At 38.7% G+C, this 24,450-nt stretch overlaps 1 protein-coding gene across 1 annotated transcript; it reads right to left on the reverse strand.

Annotated features, from left to right (window-relative positions):
- Positions 1-2,378: 2,378 nt before the first annotated feature.
- On the reverse strand, positions 2,379-23,149 carry LOC136432533 (aprataxin and PNK-like factor). The gene is made up of 14 exons (XM_066423891.1): positions 22,942-23,149; positions 20,869-20,940; positions 19,740-19,909; positions 16,592-16,755; positions 15,601-15,692; positions 14,923-15,079; positions 14,305-14,573; positions 13,672-13,791; positions 12,941-13,057; positions 12,276-12,391; positions 11,282-11,413; positions 6,163-6,260; positions 5,372-5,496; positions 2,379-4,648 (listed from the first exon to the last, which is right to left on the reverse strand). The coding sequence occupies exons 1-14, from the start codon at positions 23,032-23,034 to the stop codon at positions 4,538-4,540; spliced, it is 1,836 nt and encodes a 611-aa protein (XP_066279988.1). The 5' UTR covers positions 23,035-23,149; the 3' UTR covers positions 2,379-4,537.
- Positions 23,150-24,450: the final 1,301 nt, after the last annotated feature.

The following is a 24,450-nucleotide window of genomic DNA, read 5'->3' on the forward strand; positions in this document are numbered from 1 at the left end:
TTCCTCATAAATTATGTAAATGAGGCCCTCTATGCAAGATTTGTGTCTAATAGTGGCCACATTTACTTAACGTCCAAATGGTGCAAAAATGAGATCCCCATCATTTAACGTTACCACTATGGATTTATAGTACTTTGTCATTAATTATGCAAATTAAGTATCAATTTGCATAATCGATATCTATCGATATTTATCTCTTTCTCAGTTACATATGTCATGTGTTTGAGAGTCCTATAATAGAATGCAGCTGATTTATTAACTGTCCTCATTAATTATGCAAATCAGATATTGATTTGAATAATTGGCATATGATTATGTGAATCATCACTTAAGCTATCTACACACCAAAAATTATGATGATCCGTCATCCCCTTCTTGCGTTATTCTCTTTCAAAGTTTGAGTCAAACAGCTCCTGCAGTTCCAAAAAAAGCCGCTAGGGGTTCCAAATCTACATGACATATTTTCCTAACAAATAGCTATCCACTACTTAAAAATCATGACTATAGCATGTCCAGAAGACGAGATTTGAAAAGTGAAAGTTCCCCTGCAGTACCATAGAAAGTCGCTAGGGGGCCCAACATCCAATCATTACAAGGTCTCCCACAGACCTACCCACCTACAAAATATGAAGACAATGCATCCAGGCATTCTTGAGTTATCATCCCATGGACTTTCACATTCCTGTGCAATTCCTAGAATTCTTGCAATCTGCACACAATATGGTAAAAATTTGGCTCGCTCCTGAGGCGTCGCCAAAAACACGTCAAAAACCAGCCAGACCCACTCCTCTGCTTGGAGAGTACACTGCACCAAAACTGCACCACTACTAGGTGCGGAAAAGTCACATGTACTATGTCTTTCAAGATGTGTATGATATGGAATAAAGATTTATTCTATTCATATATATTGACTGTGCCATTTCATCATCACTTTCAACTTACAACACTGCAATATCGAACCTTTGAGGCCCATGTAATATCAACATACTCAATTTTTTCGTATATCAGCACACTAGACACATATACTAGTCCTGTACCACCAAATGATTTTTAACCCTTTCTAGACTGGACTCATTCGCCCCATCATAACTTCCAAATGGTATGGTACATGATCAAATTTGCAGGGGGTGATAAGCATGTATTGAATATTAATCACTCTCCATAATAAGCCTTGATTATTTGGCGAAGATAATGTGTTCGTGGAACTCTAGTTGTAGTTGCTAATTGTCAAAATGCAAACAAATGCATCAAAGGGATCTGGAGCTATAGCTGCAAACACACACACACAGACAACTGCAATACCCCCGCAGGAGGTGCACCTCCTTCACAGAGGTAACAATATCACCGTTGGAGGTGAACCGCCTTCTCCTAGACAAACAATAAAAAATTCACAACATCTTACTGTAGGTAACCATACTGCTTTTTATTACCAGGGTATATATGCTCAAGTGGAATGTACACATGCTCTATAACTGTTTTTACAAATCTTTAAAAACGAACGCCGCTGTTGTCAAGAAAGCACAGAAGCTGCTCAATACCTTGATAAGAGTTCTACCTGGTCATAAAAAAGTAAACTCAGTAGAGCAAGTAGTACGAGTACAATGTATTTTCAACCTACAAAGAGTGGCACAGTCGTATCCTGGCAATACGGGCACATTGTACAATCATATTTATCTCCTAAGTATACATGCTGATGAAATCTGCCTTTGTTACCAAGTCAAAGTAAAAACTTTTTATGCTGTGATTACACAATCTCATGTTTACACACTGTGAAGCTGTGGCTGTAGTTCTCCTATATCCCCTCTAGAGGGCGCCCCTAGCCAATGTTTGCTAGGCCTCAAACTCAGGCTATATGCAGGCCTGCCTCAAATTCTTGCCTTTACGAACATTGCTGTGTCTTTTTCAACTCGTCCTATATAACGCCCTTGTTCAATCATAGGGACATAACGAGCATATATTTAATGAGAGTAATTAAATTGACAAAGGTGTTGGCTTGTACGATACAAATTCTGCGAGCAATGCAGTCTACAAAGCAAGAGTCAAGACCAATCAAAAGTAAAACTAAGGAGGCAAACAACATCCTTAATGTATGTATGTAAATGTAGGTATGTAACATTCTTGGTGAAACTAATCAATAAGTCAGTTGTAGCTTTCTCGAATGCTTAGTCTATTTCTAGATAAAATGAAGAAAACAAATCTGCCCTATGTGAGAGTCTCTACAAAACTTCTTCAGGTTCGCCAAATACTTTTCTCGGTACACATTTGTCCTGTTACTGTGTTAGAGATTATTTCAAATTACAGTTACCTGATATCTTGTGCACAATATGTTACTTGAGTTGGTACATATAACTATTACTAATAGATCCTTCTTGAACATGTACTGTACACTGTGAAAATCTCATCTTCTTGTTACTGACACTGTCAGAAACTACAGCACAAAAAACAGCCAGACAATAACGTCCTTACACATACATGTACAGCACAATGTACCACTAATGGGACCCCTTTCCAATAGACGGCCATCAATGAGCAACTATCAAGCGACCAATATTTGTTTCATCCTTGATTTTATAATCAGAATATTGTGCACAATGTAAAAGTATGACTAAAAAGGTAACAAAACATGCAAAACCTAAAAAGATTCATTCTTTATCTACATACATGTATCTGTCTCTCAGCGGCCACAACCTCTAATGGAAAGAGGACTATTACTGCACAACTACGGGGACAAAAGACATTTACCTCCTAAAATCAATGTACGTTGTGTATATCATAATCTACCAATTGTTTCCGGGGTTCAATGTAGCGCTGACATGATTAGGATATAAACATCAGTGTATCTTCTAATCTGAAAAGTATATCTAACTTGTAAATTTGGAGACTCAGTTGGGAGCTACATTTCATGTATACTATATCATATATAATGTATACATGATTTTTCTCCTCTCTAATCTGCATACAAGTCATAACATTACATGATTTTACAAGACTTAGTATTTCATACCTGGGCTGTGATAACATTCCATATGGGTGTTGTGGACTGGTTTGTATTCTATCTTATCACGTCATGCGACAACACAATACTAGATTCAGACATTGGAATTGATGTTTTTACAAGTTTTGTTAGAGGACATCAAGTTTTGTCAATTTCTGGTGCATTTCACATTGAAATGTGTTTTCTCGGGAGGATATAGCATACGTATAATACAACACAATGTATTCCGCTTCACCCTTGGTCCCAGCCCTATCACTGGTCGAATCATGACCTGGGCTTTGGCCGTGGCATACACCGATATGCAGTCCCAAGGGTACTTTTGGGGATACAGAAGTATTCTCTACTTATTTGTACATGGTCCCATGCAGGACTCTTGTACCCACTTTTTTCACTGTTGGAATTTATTCTATACCAATTTGAATTCATCTGTATTACACATCTTAAGAGACAACAACACTGAGAAGACAGACAATTTTCTACACACAATGTACCAAGAACCTTTATCTACATGTACACTATCATTAATACTTCTACCTCAGCATTTCCATATCAGTTTTCGCTGCTGAAGCCAACAGATATGATCACTAGTAGCCATCTTGAAACTTCCATGATTCAAACTATAATGTTAAATATGAATGCAAATAAAGTGAATAACAATTATACATACATGTAGCTGAGAGTATACATTCACAGTCAGAGGGAATAATAATGGTTTTGATTTTAAGATTGCCGGAAAAAAATTGGTTACCAATGGCAGGCCTTGGTTGTTATGTTGGTATGTGGCATACAGTTGACTGCTCTTATGCCAGCCTTATAATTTGATGTATAATGTTACCGCTATAAGTGATATTGTCTTCCTGATGAATAACATGTTTTCCATGTAATAAACGAAATAAAAAATTTTAAAAAATTGAAAACAAAATACATGTAGCTGATCCGTGGCCATTGCATGTGTAATATGCATTTCATGTAATAAACAAAATTAAAATTTTGAAAAAAAAATACATGTAGCTGATCTGTGGCCAATTTGCTTTATGGTCACACCCACTTGTTACAGAGCAAACGATTGGCCAAAATTGTCATTGCAGTAAGACGTGGTGTACTATATATAGTCTGTCGTAATACATCTAGAGCAGTGATCTAGAGATATGAAGAATTTCTGCAAATCTTTTTACATTGCCACATGTAGAGGAAAGTGGATAGATACCAATCATATCTCCAACTCTATTTTGTATGGGTAGAATGTATCATGTCAATTGACCAAGTTTTGTAAACATATACATGTCAAGGTAGAGACCGTGATTGGTCAGGAGTCTCTGTTGATAGAGATTGCGATCAGGATCTCTGCCCGTACAATCAGCAGTTTTACCAGTACACTGTCTATGGAGATACTGATCGTATTAAAATTACTGATTCTGCCACAATGCAATCTCTACCCAAACACATACAAACGTATGTCAAAATAGTTTATCAGCAGTGCACAGTTTAAAAGATGGCATTAAAATCAATGGAATCAAATCTCCTCCTACGATACGTTTCGAGCTAAGTGGGCTGTTGAAGTTTCTTGCTGTGGACGAATCGTCTTGCTTCTTTCTTCAGATGCTTCAACTCCTCCATCTCTTCATCATCAGGCTCCCAGTCGGAGTCTTCATCCTAAAGCGAATAGGGAAAAATGATTCAATCATACTGGATTAGCTTAGTTTATCACTTTTTTCTCCTATGTATGTTCAAGCTACTGTAAATCTTGATTTGTTAACTGTAAATTTAATTTCAGCTAATTTAACGGTCACTGGTCAACCGCTAATATTTCAATATTGCAAATATTTGATCATTAATATTTGAGACAGTAATGTTAGAATTAAGTGCCATGACCTACTCCATTTTCACCCAACTGCTAAATTTTCCTGTCGCTATATTAAAGTGATTTACAGTATGTATTATATATATTTCACATAGATATTAGTTAGGTCACATGTTAGACATGTACCTAGCCCCTCGGGGTACGAATGTACAATAAAGGTCTTTCATTCAATAAGATTTTTAAGTACAGCCAGTATAGGTACCCATCTGAGTAATGTGGCTGTTGTAGTGCCTTTTAACATGCTCAAGGCACCCCCATTTTACGTCCCATCTGAAAGATGAATGCAGCTCCAACCAGGATTCATTTCCTCAGAATGGAAATTTGGCATTCTACGACAGTCTCCGTTTTCCAAAAAAAAAATTTCAATTTACAACATAGATTTTCTCATTTTGAAGCTGCTTTTAATAATTTCAGTATGGCAGAAAACATTTTTTGGGGAAACGGACGAAAATTGATACATGTGAGAATTTTATCAATATAATCAAATCAACATGGCCTTATCTAAAATTGGTCACCTTGCCGGCTCCGTAACTGGATTGGTCTGACGCTTCCTCATCTTCTTCGGCCAGGAAACTGTCGTTATAGTCGTAGGTGTTGGGCAAACCGTCATCATCACTCTCCGCCATCTTCCCTGCACCTCCTATAATGTAAAAAGTTCAAGCATATATTGAGGGTTACACTGGTGCACTGCAGAATTATGTACACTCAGTGGAGGTGCTATACACTTGAGAGGAGGAGTTTTACACTGATCATTTATATTATGACAATGAAACAAAATATTTACTGTGACTTCTAGTTATCGCAATTTGGAATTGTATACAATGTACATACATTGTATGTTCTGCTCAAGGAGTTTGATATTCTAAGGTTACCTACTATGTTTTTGAACTTCTGACTGCCCTATACTATGTCCTGCATGATTTAGGACTGTATAATTTCTAAGAAATCAGATGTGAGATGATCAAAAAATAATGATTGTTAACAAACACTAGCAAAATGACAAAAAGGTTTTATCCGGTTCAACCCTCAAAGGTTTTGTACCCTGACTTCACCTAGATTAACATGATGTTCTCTTATCTCAGAACACGAGATATCAAAACCAGAAGTTCCACCGCAGTACCATAGCAAGTCGTCAGGTGGCCCAAAATCTAATCATTCTGAGGTCTCACAAAGATCTTTACCCACCTACCAAATATGAAGACAATACATCCAGGAGTTATTGTGTTCACAGACAGACAGACAGACACACACTCACACACACACAAACGCTGTGCAAAACATAACCTTCTCGGCAAAGGTAACTTACCAGTTCTCTGAGAAGCCTTCCGCTTTGGTCTCTCTTCTTCTTCCTCTTCATCTGGATCGAGTGTGTGCTTGAATTCTTTCTTGTGCTGAGGATTTTTCCTGCAAGACCAAGATGTGTTATGGTATGAAGAATCACAAAAATATGATCCCTAATCATGCATGTCTGCATCAAAATAAGTTATTGTTCAGCAATTTGTTAGTACAAACATGTAGATGTAAAAAGAAGTGCACTGTGGATATCAAGCAGAACATAATCTATATGGAATTCAACACTGGCACTGCCTATTTTGTACCATTTTTCTAAATTGCACACTATACATTCATTTGTCTTCTTTTTGCGATTTTTTTTTTCTAGTTTGGCCACTTACAATTGCCAAGTTAGTGCCTTTGAAGTAGACTGCACTATAGGAGTCGAGAACATCATGAGTGACATTAGGTCATCCAAGCACAAGTCTTCCCCACAGACCTCAGTATAAATCACACTTGTGCGGTGTTAAACAGGAAGAGAAAAAGTTATTGACCATGCATAAATTGTTGTTCTTTGTAGAAGAACTGATCTGTGCACAGCATACAAGAACTATCTGACTTGATTTATCAGAAGGCCTTGGTAGCTGGAAGAACTGGGGTGTGTACCGTTAGGCCACACCAATTTTATTTGTTGATTCTAAGATTTGAAAAAAAAAATTGGAGCGACAAGGAAAAAAAACACTTTTTTTTTCTCAAATAGTCTGGGGTGAAGATAAGCGTTTACATAACATAAAGAATATTAGGGCTTTGTATGGCTCATTTTATGCAATGCACCCCTTTCTTTGATATAGTACTATAATTTCGATAACAAAATTACCCTTTGCCATGTAATAAATGTACATGGATTGATATTGAGAAATAGTTTTAATAGATGAAAATTATAACTTAATATATGATAAAATGTGACCATACGTTAGTAAAATCATGAGTAAAAATTTGTGAATGGGAAAAACAAGAGAGGCTTTTCAGAGAAGCAAAAAAAAATGGTGTGGCCTCAACACATACCTGCGACATACTGTTTACTCAGTGTTTATTTACACCATCCTATTACAACATCACTGAGACACATATAATGTACCTAAATATTGTGAAATCTCATATTGCCTTTCTCCAAATAAAGTACAAAAATCACGACAGCCTTAAGTATTAGACTTACATGTAGTCTAATAACAGTAACAGTAGTATCTGAAATCAACTTTTTCCAAAGGTCGGCTATAACACTTGTTCTAATAGGTAACTTAACACCTGACTGACCCGACTACTCTTTTGTTATGTTAATTGTGAACTTATGACTCTTCTCACAGGGACTTTCCATGAGTCAAATTATGTAAGGGCCTGGTGACAATCTACACAATGGCTATCGATGTGTGACAGACTTTTTTTCCTCCTTTGAGTTGATAAAAATCCTATTCAAGGTAATCATTTCTAAAGATCACCAACTAAAGGCTCTAGCCATGGAGTGTGCAGGTGAAAATCAGGTAAGCACATACATTTTGACAGTATATCTTGAGTGAGTATGTACGATGGGGCAAGCTGGCACTGAAAATGGTTAGTTACATGATTGGATGATTGGATGACTCTCTTCTCTTAGAAAATAAAACAGGACTTAGCTCACAGTAACAAGACTAGTACTGGTTGATTGGGAATGCACAAACTTCTCGTTAGACCTGAGTGCATGTAGCTGGTACATAAAAAATGTCTCTATCTGACGGTGCGTGGCTTAATGGAATCATAAGTAATGTGACTATGCCATTAAAGTCCGCCGCACTTGATGCATGGTTAAACTTGGAAATCGCTATTAATTTGAATCTGACTTGAATGAGTTTTACATTATGATTCAATTGCCATGGAATTACCTGTGATGTCACATATATATTTAACATAATTTTTTCACTTGCAGGTTTCACCTAGCTTGGTTACAAACAAATCAACAGTTACTGTTCAAGGGGATGGAAACATTGTTGCTAATACTGGTAGTGGTAGTACAGTCAATATTACCACATGTCCTCAAAACGTACCAGAGGAAAATAACTCCACTGCAAGATCTAGACCAAAGGTAAATCTCAGTTTTTAAGTTCTGCTAGTGCAATGTAGTTAAATGAGACAGTGTTCTTTTGATATGCTAATGAATACTATGAATTAATCATGAATATCCTATACTCTTTGTGGGGATTCCCAAAACAGTGACTCATGATCAGCCCCATGGCAGAACTGAAATAATTCCTGTTTTGATATCTTGTGTTCTAGACATGCCATGGTCGTGATATTTTGAGTCAGGTAGATAGCTCTTGGGGCAGAGATTATATCAGGTGCTAGGTTTGGGCCCCATGGCAGCTTTTTTTAACTGCAGGATTGGGTTTTGTTTCAGACTATGAAAGAGAATAGCTCAAGAAGGGGGTGACAAATGGTCATGATTTTGGATATGTAAATGGATATGTAAATAGCTTGAGTGACAATTTTGCATAATTAGATACCAATTTTGCAAATAAGAAAATTAATGAGGAAAGTTTATATGTCCACAATGTCTAATTGGGTGCAATTTTGGGTGCAAAAAATTTTACAACATACACAAACATGTACATGAAAAAGAAATTCTAGTTGGTGTGGTACAAGTACACAAAATTGTAGAGATGTACAATGATATTGTGTCTGTTGAACATCCTAATTTTTGCTTTCAGACCAGACAACAGATTTTACAGTGTGCTCCAACTGAAACCACCAATGTAGCAACTGTTATAGGGGATGGAAGCATAGTTGTCAATGCCGGTGGTGGCAATATACATGTCAATGTTACCACATGTCCTCAGTTTGTATCAGAAGGAGGTCTGTCCACTGGACGACAAGCATGTACATGTACATGTAAGTGCCGACAGCCATCTCAAAATTCTCAACATGAGGAAAGCAGAGCACTTGTGCTGGTTGTGCCTAAACCTGTTAGTAAACGCCAAAGGCTGAACACAAAAACCAGTTTCAATTTCATTGACAACCTGGGCATGTTATCTGTGGGAGGAAAGATAATGAAATGTGACAGTATCATTGCAAAGCTGATGAAGACAAAGTCAGATCCAGATTCCCAAGTGTCCCTCCGACATGCGGGGAGTCTTAATGCCATCTATGGAGGGGATTTCAAGAAGGCAAACCGTCTTCTATATGAAGTCCAGGCATTCCTTCCTGACACAAGAAATGAGGAAGAGCACAGACTTTGGTGGGGGAGTCTAAAGTCTCTAGCAAAGTTGCGAGAAGGAAGCCGTGATATGGGGATTGCCTTGGCAGAAGAGGCCCTCTCCCTTTTAGACACAGTGGCACCTGGTTGTAAGACGGCATGGTTGCTCATTAACCATGCCTTCCTTCTCACCGAAATCGCTGCCGGCCAAGATGACGACAATGACAGAAGATTCCTGATGAAGAAGGCTGAGACAAGATACCAACACGCCATTGAGCATGCAGAAAACGAGCACCCTAAGCAGATGCTCTACTCACAGTTGCGAGTGCCACGGTTCGTCAAAATTGGTCTTGCCCTACTGTATCTTGGGTGTAGGGAATTAGTAGACAACTCCAGGCTGGGAGTCCCAGACATCTCTTTGGCAGATTTAAGGAAAGCCAAGACTTTGATTGCTGCACTAGACAAGGAAGGAACTGTTTGTATATTGTCTGAGTTTCTGCTAATTGTGGCTAAAACCTGCCTACAGTATAGGCTCCATTGCTACCAGCAGGCCTATGACTTGGCCCAAGAAGCAACAGTTTTTGCCACTGAACATCCTTTTGGTGGGCTACTAGCCATTGCAGGCAGCATTGTGCAGTATCTAAAGGGATATGTTTGATTCCTGAAGTGACAGGGCTTAAAAGCCCTTAGGACTAATACAGTGCATAGTTTACATTTTACATAGTTTCCAACACACCATGCGATTTGCCTGACAAACCTAGGTTAAAGAGATGTACAGTGAGTATGTATTCTGAGTCTTTTGATGACAGCAATTAATCATGACACACTGACTAATATACATAGTAGTATGTATCTGGGATTTGCATTTGAGGTATTTTGAATTTTCTTTAAGATCCTTAGTACCAGTTTTGTGGAATGTAATTGTAAAGTAATTGTAATTGTAATAAATTAGTTTTTATTGGACTGTTGTGTTGGCCAGTTTAACATTTACTGAGTTTTTAGGTCATCAAGTCTGGCATTTATCAATTTAACAAAACCATTTACATTGTATGCTGTACACACAGACACAAAGTGAGTAATCATTATCAATGATTATAATCAGTTACTTAATTGATGTGCTGCTCAAAACACATATTGATGACTTTAAACTATAATGTTACCTGATCAAAATACAAAGTTAACAATTTAAGTAAAAGTTGGTCTGGGCATTGATTGCAGTTCTTAGAATGATATAGTAACAAGAATTCTGTTCCTGCCTTGCCCAATAGCTGTATTTATGCACTGCAAGGAATATGACCTTAATGTGTGAATTTTTGAAAACTTAATAAAAACTGCACGACTTTCAATTTGTGAGACTAATGTACTTTTACTGACAGATGCTCAATCATATATAGACGATCTGGTCCTGATATAACCTTCTATACACAGTCCTGTACTATCGATATTCACCACTGACAGGCTTGTGCTATGAGCTACAAAATGTATTTTTTAAATCAAGGATTTAAGTGATTCATGTACAATAGTGTTTCCCTTGCATTCGGGAGGTAGCGAGTTCATAACTGTTTTCTTTGCTTAGCACTCAGCTCTTAAAAGAACCTGGTTTGGTATATGTAGCTGAACACTTACCATCACAAGACTAGCTCTTTGCTGTACATTAATCTAGTGCTTGTGCAACTGTGTGGTCCACAGGCTATAGAAATGGAGATGGGCACTGCAAATATCAAAGTGTATATAATAATGTGTGGGAAGGATTTATTATTAGTAATGTCACTTTCCATGCAAAACATTAGGTTTTAATCTGAACTGGCTTCATGCACACTGTCCATGCATGCTTACTTCCTTTGACCAAAACAGAGCTTGTTTCTCTTTGAGATACAAATGTATATGTTTGTACAATGTTCAACAATAGAACAAAACTGTGCTAGCCAACCTGTAACATTTGGTGCCAAATTCACACTCGGCTCTGTCGTCATCGTCATCTGCATCGTCCCTGTCATCTGTCTCAGAGTTGTAGTCGGAATCCCCGGGGTGGGAAAACTCCTTAAAGTGGGCCACGTTCTTCCTGTACATGTTTGCAGTGAACACATAATGTAAATTCATTTAATTTCACAGGAATTAATTTCTCAGTAGAAGAAAAAGGAGATTTTTGCAATGTTTTGGGTTTGTGCTTGAAGCCTGTTGTACAGTTATTAGATGCAGTGTCATGAATTTGTAGGAGAGTTCATAATGAAATCCGCTGAAATCATTTTAAGATTAACAGACAACACGCCCAAACACGCACAGAGGCCAAACTGATTCGGGATTACGACCCCCACCTGCTCCATTGTCCCTCAGCTAGAGTAGCATCATACCGTTAGTATGCAACACTATGGGGCTCAGTTGTGGAACACATTACCACTCAAACAAAGAACTGCTATTACTTACAAGAACTTTAAGAATGGCAATCCCGGCGGAAATTGAAATCTGTATTGTATGTGACATGGCTTTTATTATTGATTGATTAGTATTGTTACTGTGTACTATGTCGTAGTTGTGTTTTTTATATGTAAAATCAGGGATACCTGAAAAACAGGCTTCACAGCCTGAGTTGTATTTGCCCTGTATAAATAAAATGAAATGAAACAACAATTCCTTGCAGGCATCAACTCACATTAACAGATACGTGTTGAACCAAGTTAGGACCAATATTGGAAGATATCTTATGTACTAGTAATTTGACTTGTTCTGCAAGTTCATTCTAGTGATGGAGAAGAAGAGTGATGGATGACACTCAATATGCTCTGAAGTAGTCTCCAAATCTTATCCAGTTGTAGAAATTGATTTGTCTTTAAAAACAGATCTAGTATTTAGTAGTAAACATACTTAGAAGTAGTTAATAGTCCTGTTACTTCATTGTAGACTACATTTTAAAATATTGCCCTGACCTGTAGCAGTTCTTGCCATAAGAACAGGGCCGTCTTCCTGACTTCTTGGCTGGTGCTCGTGTCTTCCTCACGTCTTCTTCACTGTCGTCACTCCCACCTCTAGTCCTTCTCTGGGTCTAAACATAGAAGTTTTCAAACCATGAATGTGAGCTGAGAGTATGAGGAACCAAAGAGTTGTCTGTATATGACACTGTACTGGGCAGTACTTTTTTTAAATTTGTATGCTTGGCCCTCAAACCACCGCATATAGGGTCAAAACTGACCCCAGGGGTATATCAACATGCGCCATTTTGACATTTCGAGTCGAAAAGAAAATTCCTTCTATGAGTTTGTTTGTATATATGTCTTATAACTTCTCACAAGTTTTTACCGAGATTGGCTCATTTTTGATTAAGTTATCCTAGAAAGTTTACGCATGGTCCAGTGGGGTCAAAACTGACCTTTTTGCCAAGACCTATCAACATACTAATTGACTGAATATCATGAAGATCAGTGCACAAACAAACAGCCAGACACACTCACACACACACACAGAAACCTGATCCTTCTGGCAAAGGTGATTAACATCTTTTAACCTTCTCCCTGCTGCCTAACCCTGTATCTAATAGGAAATTGGTAAGCCAAAAGGCTATTTCAGTGTGATGAATGTTACGGACTTCACCCACCTTGGAGGCCCTTCTGCTGACAGGCAGCACCTCCTCATCAGAGTCATCAGAGTCCATGGTGTACACTCTTCTCCTGCCACGAGCCTTCGCCTTTCCACGGGCGGCTTTTGGAGTTACCTGCAGTTAAGATATACCATTAATCCGCCGTGTTACATAAATCCGCCACTTTGAAAAACAGTAGGTTTGAGAGATCTCTAGTCCAGCACCCCCCAGTTATGCAAATGCCAGTGGTGACACGAGAAGAAGCAGCAGGTATGCACAGTCTAGATATACTGGAGTACACTACACTGGGGGACGTTGGGTTGGAAATCTGTTTGGACGTAACTTTTCAGGGTGGCGGAATTAAATGTATGCACCCTGGTGGAATTAATGCTAGTAGATGTTAAATGACTATGATGTTGAAAAGGGACAGTTTTGATAGGAGTTTGACATGCTTAACCTTGTCCCTGCTGCCTAACCCAAAAGACAATAGATAATTGGTAGCTAAACAGCTACTTCTGTGTGCTGAAGGTTAAGAAATGGCTTACTGAGGAAACTGGCATTTGCAAAGAATTTCATTTTCACTGCATCTCATAGACAGTGTGATTGTCATATGGCTATTGGTGTTACTTTCAAATTTGGTTTGGATGATAATAAAAGAAGAATATGATGTTGAAAAGGGAAAAGTTTGTGATGCTGTACCAATGTAATATGCATAACTGTATCATTTGGTATGAAATTTGTGGCTTCACCTTTCTTTTCTTTTCCTCCTCCTCCCAGTCACTGCCCTCCCCATCATCTGACAAGTCTCCCTCCTCCTCCTCATCCTCCTCCTCCCCACTCAGCACCCACTCCTCATCAGCAACCCGCTTCTACACAAGAAAACACAAGGAAAAATGTATTTTTGTATTATATTGTATTTGTATTTTGTATTTATTGACAATGGAAACAAGCCATTACAATGGGTCGGCCTAGGCAGCTCACGCTGGTAACGGCTGACCTACAATAATATAGACGAAGATACAAGTTGTATACACAAGATATAATGAAGGAAGTAAAAACTCATTATAAAATAATACAAAATGATACAAAGCAGATAAAAATCGCATTTCTCAGTCTCTGATGAAGATAGCAGATGCTGAATGTCTTCAATAAAATCCAGACTGAGTGTCATCTGAGTTAGTTCCAGGGCTACAATTCTCTCCCCTTACCAACAGTATTGGAGCCCCAGAACTAACTAGGATGACACTCAGGCTAAAATAATTCCTACGAGACCCTACGCTAGGGTTAGGCTTAGCGATAGGGGTGTCAGAACATACAATGTAGGGGTGTAACTGTATTCAATGACAGTTGTGGCATTACTAGAAAATTTGTCTCCCACTAACCTTTGGAGTTCTGCTGGTGGTCCTTCTAACCGGAGACTCTTCCTCCTCTATTCCCAGGTCTTCTTCCTCACTCTCACTTATGTCCCTTGCTTTGGTCCGTCCTCTACCCCTCCCCCTACCCCTCCCCCTTCCCACAGCACCGCCCCTCTTCTTTGCCGGGGTGGGGGCATCTTCCCCTTCACTGCCACTATAGTCCCGGGGTGGTCTGCCCCTCCCCCTGCCACGACCTCTGCCGCGACCTCTCCCACGGCCTCTACCTGCTCCTCCTCCTGCACAAGAAACACCACAAAAACATAAATCCATTCCTAAACATGCCGGAGTCAGTTTTTAACTTGCATAAAAAGAATTTTAAGAAATTGAGTGCTCTTGGTAGCAAATGTGCATTATTCATATCAAGAGTCATTGCAGGAGGTAACTGAGCAGTGCTGAAGATGAGGATTAGCTAGGGTGTACAGAACATACAAAATGGAACGTAATGGAACGAACTGGAACAAACTAAAGAGAAAGACAGTGAAATGAAGCAAAACGAAACAAAATAGATTGAAAAGAGCACAAAATAAAACAGAACATAACTGAGTAAGACTGCATAAGGGCAAAAGTAACGAACGGTTCCTATACCTCGTTTAGCGGGTGTACTCGTGACTTCTGCACCGGCGGAGTCCTCGGATCCAGCGGCGTTGACAGGCGGAAGTCTCTCCATCCACTCAGGGAGCTTCCGTTTTCTCTCAAGCGGCAAGGCCACCTCTTTGTCACCTACTTGTGTTGTTTTTGCTTTCTGGGGTAAATTGACAGAAATATGGCCATAAGTCCCTTTGTATCTGTATCTGTACAGTCAGTGTAACTGCCACTTTTGCATAACACACCATCTTCACAGGCAAGCAGTGCGGCAGCAGATGGCTTTATATTACTCTGAATGATGTCACACCTACTGTAACTACTAGCTCTAACTGTTAACAGTTGTATAAAGGTATCAAGTGTGAGGATGCCTCTACTATACTTGGTGGCAACATAGTTCCACTCTATGATTTTATGCAGCTTACATGTACTTCCCATAAGCTGCATAAAATGCCTTGAGGTTGGTTTGTTTACTGTCATGCAATACAAGCTAATTCAAATTATTTTTCAAAATTTCTATGTGTGATGATTGGAGTACATGTAGGCAAAGATGAAGGTCACCCACAGAAAAAGCATTTCACTTCACCATCATAGAACACGATCACTCTATGAGAATTCGGTACAATTGTGTAAGAAATATGAAGTCTACAATGATCTGTACAATATATACTGAAATTTCACCTGTGAAGGTGTCTCCTGTGAGGCAGCAGGACTGGGCGGCTTTTTTCTTTCTTCCTGGTTTTCTGCAGCTCCATTGGTTTTGGAGAGGTTTTCTGGGATCCAAAATATGCACATGTGTATGAAGGATACTCAATACAAAAGTTACTCAAACATCTGTATACCTTTTGTAAGTGGTCAGACATTTCTGATAGCAATAATCCACTATCTTTAATTTTTGTCAGTGACTGTCAAAACTGATACTAGTATTGTAGATGGTCATATGTGTCGGTTTCAGTCAGTCAGCGGATGCTATTTGAAATGTTTGACCAGTTTAGCTCACCGAAGAGCTTATCTTCCACTGGTCGTGACAAAAAAGGTAGATGCTACTAACTGTACTTTTGTAGGTATCTACAGGCTCATTGTATAATGAACTGTGGACCGCAGCTAAATGTCCCGTCGATAAGACTGAGACCCTTTCAAGTAGCGTGCATGTCCGGTGATCAACTACAGCCAGGATTCGAGTTCCCAACCTCTTGGTGACTAGATCTAGAGGTAGGGTTGGAAAGAAGTTGTATAAGGAATGTTGCCATTTGAAAAGAGCCATAGCTGAATGTGTTGCCATTCCTGGGCCTGTAATGCTACGGTCACAACTGGAAAAGGGAGCTAGCCCTGCTGGCTAGTTTACAGGCTGGGTTTTTTTTCACCTTCGGGGTTGACCCCTACGTTCCCCCATGAAAAACCCCGTGGTTACCAGGCTATTTTTGCGCAGGACCAGGTCCCTGTAAGATTTTAACTCAGAGTTAAAATCAACCCGGGACCCTGTAACAAATAAACGTTGTAAGCTCATCGTGAGTACATGAAGAATTGTTGTTTTATTTTGTAAATTGTACCGGTCAGTTGTCCCACAATCCATCGGAACAAATTTGCGACTTTGGGGCCCGTCAAGGGCTACACCCCTTATGGGCACCGGTGCAAGTGTGACCGTAGCACAACCTGTGTTCCGTTAAGTTACCTGTGTTGTTACGGGTATCATCACCAGTATCTTCTGGCTTCTTTTCCTCCTTAATGGGACATTTTGCAGGAAGATCCTTCGTACTTTTGCTGTCTTCATCCTGTTTCACTGGGCTTGTGACGTCTTCTTCCACTTTGACAGTTTCATCAACATATGTTCCAGCACTGAGAAAATAACACAAGACACAAGAGTAGGCATGTCAAACCTCCGCGTTTCTGCATTAGAACGCGGCGGCGCGCGAGGCAGTAAATGTTTTTACAAAAATCTTAAAAATCATCCACATGCATTATGCCACTGAAAATCGTTGTCAAGAATCAATGGATGATTCGCTATCATGCTATTATGTTTTTAGTTGAAAATATCAATGGAACAAGGAGCTAAAAATCATTTAAGTTGGAGATGCAGGCGAAAAACCGCCCCGTTTTGACGCGATTTTCAGGCCCGCCCGGCGGAAGTCCCATTTTCAACTCAAAAGCCACAAGCCGGTGTAGCACGCAAAACTCTCGGAATGGTTTCAGGTGAAAGGGCAGAGATCAAGGTTCACGCCAGTGGTGGGACAAAGTGTGTACGTCATTCTCGGCGGGAGTTATGGGCGAAATGGCAGAAACCTCCGGAAGTAAGTGGATATTTTCGCTATTTTTCTTGAACTTAGCAATTTTGTCCCTATACTGTAGCAAATATAGATATATTGTGGTCATCATGGTGTAGTTTTTGTTTCTATTTAGGCGAGTTTGGCTTGTGGGTTTAGCGATACATTTTGAGAGTTTTTTTCGACAGCCCGAAAAATGACGTGCGCTGTGTGCGCATACGTGGCGGGGGTGGGGGGCGTGAGATCGCGCACTTTGTCTGTGCTCGAAATTGAACTTATTGTTATAAATCCTGCGCTATTTAACCGTAGAATGGTCATATATTTTATGGTGAATGTAATATACCTTTCATATCCGATGGTATGGCATACTTTGGACGCAACAAACAATTTTCCACTGTCGTAATTATGTTGTGTATATACACTAGCGTTACGATCATACAGTCCGAATTTGTCACACAGTTGTATGATCTTCATTCAGATCGGTCCTTTTTTGATTTTCCAGTAGATACAAAGGTGGCATATCTGGTACAGCTGTGCAGAGAACGTGGGCTGCCTTCAAGCAAACTTGAACAAGTTGAAGATTACACAAACATCAGATCAAGTGTTTGGTGACGAAAATTCAATTTCCTTCTTCAAATTTTCAAAGGGAGAAGCTACTTCAGGAGAATAACGTGAACACTAAATTAATTACTGATACTGTACTAGTCAGAAAGTAAGTTGTAAGTCTGCTGTACTATAGGTAACTTATTATCTGTACCAATCAGAGATCTTATTAGAATGGGTAACATAGGTATTGATATAATAGCAGTATTAAAGCACCATACTATTATCATTCTGATTGATCATGATGTTAATTAGCATATTTAACTAATTAAGCATTGGAATATTAAATTTTTTAAAGTATAGACATTGTTAGGAACCTGTTTCAGCAAGCTTACAACATCAGTGAGTTCATGTAGCAGCCAATATCAGTGTACATCATTAACAATGTATGCCTTTTACTAACGTTATATATGGCTCATTAGTTTATTGCCAATCAACACATCTTCATATAGATCTATTATTGCTCCTGTTGTAAAAATTCCTACTTAAGTCAACATGTAATGTAGGTTAACAGTTGAAAGTTGTTTTAGGGAATAGGTAGTACAAATAAGGATAAGTAAAACAACTGGTTGTACATGTGTATTTGAGGATCAGTTCAGTTCATCCTGTTGAGGATAATTACCCTCATTTGCATATCTTGCAATTAGCCAAGACTGCAAAAATACATTATTCTCATAATGATCTGTTCAACAACAAGATAGTCAGAACATCTAGCTCCTTCTTTTTCAGTTTTCAGCATGTTTAGAAATGTATGTTAATTGATTGGCACTATTGTGAATGAATGAATTAGTTAGAGTTAATAAGGGATAATCAAGATAAGATACTGAAAATAGGTCAAAAATAAAACATGACAGTCTGTCCAGTTATATAATCTTTGAATGCTGAAAATCTGAACAATATTGGTCAAAGTGTTTAAGAGTTACATTAAAAAGTATGTAAATAACTGTGGACGTGTGGTAATTTCTGGTGCCATGTTGAGGTCAATCATTCCCATAGGGCCAATAGATAAGTGTCTTCTAATGAAAACGTCCTACTTTTCAACTTTGAAAAATTCTGAAAAATTTCAACATTGTCCGATTTTGACAGGATAAAAAGCATATTAAGCGGAAGAATCTGATCTGTACTTTGGCAACAATTTCAGCAAGTTATATCTTACCAAAAAAAAATGGTGTGACATGCCTAACAAGAGTCATTCATAAGATTGTAAATACATACAATACAAGTACATGTGCCATTGACACAAGCAAAGCAAGGATTTATATCTTTGGCCCAATTTTCACACGTTTTCGAGTCGGCTTGGAAAACCAGTCATTAGTGCCCTGAGGAAGGTGTCAGACAGTCACCGAAACGTCAGCTGGCCATGAACTCTTTGGTTGTGTACAATAATATGTACAGAATATAAAAAAAACTTTGTACACAGCCAAGTGATTTATTCAACCGAAGTTTCGGCGATCATGTGTCATTTTCCTCGGGTCAATTCTGACTGGTTCGCATTGCACTTCAGCACAGGTGTTGCTGCCTATAGATGCATTCCCAAACGCAAAGTGTTTACATCTGTGGGAAATGCATCTACATGTATAAGCAGCAACACCTGTACTGTAGTGCAATGTGAACCAGTCAGAATTGGTTGAATAAATCACTTGGTTGTGTACAAAGACAGTAATTCACTTTATGTTCATGGTAGCAAAATTTCACGGTGCAAGGAAAATGGACATTTTCACTGCTGAACTTTAATTTCACGGAGAATGGATGTGTGAAGGAATCATAGATAATTACAACAGGTTTTTCACGGTGATGATAAGTTCATAGTACAGAGGTGACCGTGAAAACAGTGAACATAAAGTTACAGTCACTGTGAAAGAAACAAGAATTACAGTATCTTTATTCATTGACTTACCAACCTGATGAAACTATTCACAAACAATACCTACAATAAAAAAAGCGAGAGAAACTTACCTAGCGGTTGTTGCCTTTCTGAAGGTGTCTGAGATGATCACTTCAAACACAAAGGTGTTTGGTAAAAGAGCGAACTGGTCCCCGTGCTGTAGGTCCTTCCACTGGTCTTTAGGTAACGGCTGGAGACTTTCACTTCCCTCGGACTTGAAGAAGCAAGGGTTGACATGGATCTGAAAAAATATTTTAGAGAACAACGAAATGTTACCACCAACATCAATCATTTTGGATTTAGAACAACTGATATCATCAGACTGACCTGGTTGAAATCTTCTGAAATACCCTAAAGGCACCTTTGTGTTTTTATAATAATAATAATAATAATAATAATAGTTTTTATAATAATGATGTTTTTTAAGCCAAGGAAAATAAAGAAAGGATGTCATCAACGTTGATTTTATCATATCCAAGCCAATTAACATGTAATTAGTACATCTATTGCTTTACGCAAAAGAGATGTATCATCTCAGACACAAACGTTTCATGCACACAATGTCTCCTATGCTTTCTGATACTTCAACTGAATCATGTAGTTTCTGCTCCCTATATATTGAATAGCATAGATATTAGTCTTACTGTACACAGCTTTAGTAATTTGTTGTACATTGTATCTGTTATGATTGTTGTGGAATAAACTTTGACTTTGAGAACAAAGCTCAGTAACCAAACTGCGGGCCTAAAAATCAGTGCCTAATTCACATACATTACAAGCAATTAGGGATTCACAACATTCAAATTTCAATATGGTAGCCCAAGGAGTGTAGTACCGTAATTCACTTTATCTTCACGGTAGCAAAACTTCACAATGTAAGGAAAATGGACATTTTCACTGAATATTAACTTCATGGTGTTGGCAAGTGATTTACAGAACGGATGTGTGAAGGAATTATGAATGATAACAACAGTTTTTTTTACGGTGAAGGTAAATTCACGGTACATCTAGGAGACCGTGATAACCGTGAAGTGAGTGAACTGTGAACATATCAAAATTTACAGCGAAAGAAACAAGAATTACAGTATATTGTTTTTTGGGTTGTCTGTTTCTGTGTGTGTGTATTTGTCCGTGTGTGTTTGTTTGTGTGTGTGTGTGTGTTTGAAAATGAAATTCATGGAAATTTTCATTTCAACTCACTGGTTTGAGCCTCAGCTTTCCACTGGACACATCCAAGATGCCATGAGACCTGGACACACGTTTGTCTGTAACCTTAAAGGAGACACTGCAGTTAGAAATGAAGCTACTAGGGGGCATACGCTTGTCAATGATTCAAATAGTTATAGCAAAGACCTTTAAGTTAGTACATGTACATGTACCCACACCCACTAAGTCATAATTTATGTTCTTTACAACTAAAATCACCTAGTAGTTACTTCTATTTGCTTCACAGTTGCTTTATTTCACTGTAGAAGGGAAAAGGAGGCTTTCGCACTGTGTTTTAAATTCACAGTTTAAAAGTGATTCTACAGTCTCGTAGAAACTGTATCAATACATTGGAAACACATATTGGATGTCATCAATTTGCAGTGGAAATCTAGTCTTTTTCTAGAATCCAGCACAACCACAACTCTCCTGCAGTTTGTGAATTGTGTCAAGCTCGTTAACTGTATAGAGTTCTGGAAGCTCCCTTAGAGACCCTCAAAAATCAGGGCATTTATAATTTCTGAAATGACTGAAATTAATTTCTGAAATTACGCTCTTTTGGACACAACTTTGCCCATCATTTCGAGTATTACATCTATAAGAGGAACATATGGTGCATGTATATATCATTCTATATTCAGGAGAGGCTAATATAGCAAAATACTAAAAGCAACACCTGTGCTGCATTGCTATATGTGAACCAACCAGTCAGAATTGCCTTGAAGAAGGTGACAGATGGTCACCGAAACGCCGGTGGAATAAATCTCTTGGTTGTGTAAAAAGAGTCTTTTAATTCACTACAAGTAGAAATTCTGCTTCAGTGCAGCTATATATTGAAGCCAACAAAAAGCAAGCTATTCCTTTTCTCTTATAACCTTTACAATTTACCAAATAATTTCTTTGTTCTCTGATTAATGCCACTTTATTTTTTTTCAATAGAAAATCATCACATGCATGGAAGAAAAGATAATTGTTAAATTTAAAGTGGATAAAATCCTACCTAATGAAATTGACCGACTTTGAAGATACTGGTAAAATATGAACTAAAAAATGTCATCATTGATGATGTCTGATGTACCACGTTGAATACATCAGCATCCGGTATCTAATTTTCAACTACAATACAGTATCATTAAATCATAAGTTCTATAGTCCGTGATTCAAAGCTAATTAGTCTATAACCTGGTTATATACTACATGTATCACCATCGATAGTGTTTATTCCATTTCCTTGGGGAATACCAGTAGCAATAGTAAGGTTACAACGTTGATGAAGGTTAGACATCCAGGTAATAAGATACGCCAAAAATAATTACTCAAGCAACTGGATAAGATTTTGAAACAGTCAGACGTTTCAGACAGTATCCACTGTCTTTCGTCAGTGACTAACGATAGGACTGAGAACACCAGGTTTTATATCAGTCCGCAATCTTCCTGCTGGTGTTCTCCAGATCCCTCACTGAGCTTAGGCAAAACTTACTGTATTGATCCTTAATACGTTGATGAAGGTTAGACATCCAGGTAATAAGATACGCCAAAAATAATTACTCAAGCAACTGGATAAGATTTTGAAACAGTCAGACGTTTCAGGTTACAACGGTCCATCAGTTCAGGGATGTATACTTATCAATACTACATACATTTGTACTGTATATCTTGGAATGTTCCTGGTGGTCTTATCAATTTGCATTTTTCGTAGCACCATGCACCACGAACATGTGGCTGTGCTACTATAATATAGTTTCGGCCGCAAACTTAATACAATGCAAAAACAGTCCTTTTCACACCTACCACGAAATTTTATCCTTGCAAAAATAATGGAATCCACAGTAAATGATCATGATTCAAAGACTGCTTACTGGTGCTTAAAGTGCCGTGCAAATTGTCATGTGACTTCATCTTGCATTCCACGTAAACACCATGCTATAATGGATCATCACTATGTACAGTATATGTATAGTAGGATCAGCCTAACTAATCATAATGTTTACCAAAGCCCAACCTAGTGGGAGGCCAAGTACGCAAGCAAATGATAATGAGGTCAAGATTATGAAGAAGAGAGCTCACCCCCAAAAACGGCCCCCTGCCGACGATAGTCTCGCCAAGAGGGAGCAAAATGGGACTCCCGCCCTCCACTGGCTTCAACTCTATCCCTGACATAACGTTGTTGTTTTTTTTTTCTCTGCAGATTTGAACCAAAACAGAGAAGGCGGGACGAACCCTAGAGGCACGCCATCATGAAAACAGACGCGGAGTGATTGACTTCCGGGTTGATGACGTCACAAATTGGACAAGTTCAACCTAACAGGGGGTTTGATTATTAATCAATGTATTTTAGCTTATCATTTTATCGTATATAGAGTAATTATCGTTTTCTATAAGCATTATTATCAGTTGTAACTTTTTGTTTTCTCTGTAATACTTTGTATAACATAGATTTTCACCTTCCAACGAAAACATTTAACCGTCATCCTCCCCTCCCTGGTTTCATCGGATTTTGAGAGGGTCAATCAGCAGAGACCTCTAGCGAGGTAGTTGGAAACTGAGAAAAAGCGACTGCATGTACTTCTGTAATGCACTACTAGTAGGGGTGGGTACCGGTACATAAAATTCAGGCCCGGTCCAGGTCCAGGTCCAGAGGGTCAGGTCCAGGTCCGGACCTGTACCTGTACCTGATTATAGTAGTGTCGCAGTGCATCATATTTTGGAGAGCGAGGCACACGTAAAAGTCTCCAAACGTCGTGTCTGGAACGATATAATTTCTTAGGTTTGCACTTTGTCTCAAAATTATAACTATACTCTCCTCGCCGTCTGTTTACTCATCCTTTTAGTGTTTCTAGATATGATTCATAGCTAACGTATATTCGAAAACGACTCGTTAAATCTGCTGTTTTGCATTTTCCTAGACCAGTTATGTGGCCGCCTGCTGGTAGCCTGGTACTATGAATTTTCTAATCGGTCCATAGGCCGGTCCACTGATTTTTTACGGACCGGTTTTTTTTTGGACCGGTCCATTAAGAAATACCGGTTTTGTACCGGTACACGGTACCGGTACCCACCCCTAACTACTAGTTATTGAGACAGAATGTTCACTTTGCCGTTAATACATCGATTGTTACCTGCATGAAAATAGAGGTGATGTCTTCTGTCCGTCTATCTGTGTGCCTGTCTGTCTGTCTGTCTGTGTTTTCCCATATATTATGACCAGAGAGCAATAACCACTATGTAGGGATAGCCTTCTTGCAATAATAGAAAGGATTTTCACACATCAAATATATCTAAAAATTTGCGCAATCAAAGAGACTAGATTGATATTTGGGAACATGAGGACTCGGGTATGTACATGTGAGTGGATCACGTGATGCGTTCGATGAACATGTTTTTTCATAGTATAAATGCAATTATTAATTAAGTTCGTGTGGTTTTTATTTCGCGCTAAGGCGAATGTGTTTGCGGTGGTTTCAAAATTGCGACAGCACTATATATAGTCACACACTGCTACAGTAATTTGGACAAAAATGTTCGCTATGGTTTTAAGTTCGCGGTGGAACGTACGGTCACCTCGAAAAACCGCAA

Source organism: Branchiostoma lanceolatum, chromosome 4, assembly GCF_035083965.1.
Source record: "Branchiostoma lanceolatum isolate klBraLanc5 chromosome 4, klBraLanc5.hap2, whole genome shotgun sequence".
Classification (NCBI taxonomy): domain Eukaryota; kingdom Metazoa; phylum Chordata; class Leptocardii; order Amphioxiformes; family Branchiostomatidae; genus Branchiostoma; species Branchiostoma lanceolatum.

Excerpts from the sequence above, each read along its gene's own strand:
- LOC136432533 (XM_066423891.1), bottom strand. The coding sequence starts at position 23,034 with ATGTCAGGGATAGAGTTGAAGCCAGTGGAGGGCGGGAGTCCCATTTTG. Across the intron at positions 16,756-19,739 it reads AGAAAGGCAACAACCGCTAG|TGCTGGAACATATGTTGATG; the intron begins GTAAGTTTCTCT and ends TTATTTTCTCAG. Across the intron at positions 13,058-13,671 it reads AGGAGGAAAAGAAAAGAAAG|GTAACTCCAAAAGCCGCCCG; the intron begins GTGAAGCCACAA and ends TCTTAACTGCAG.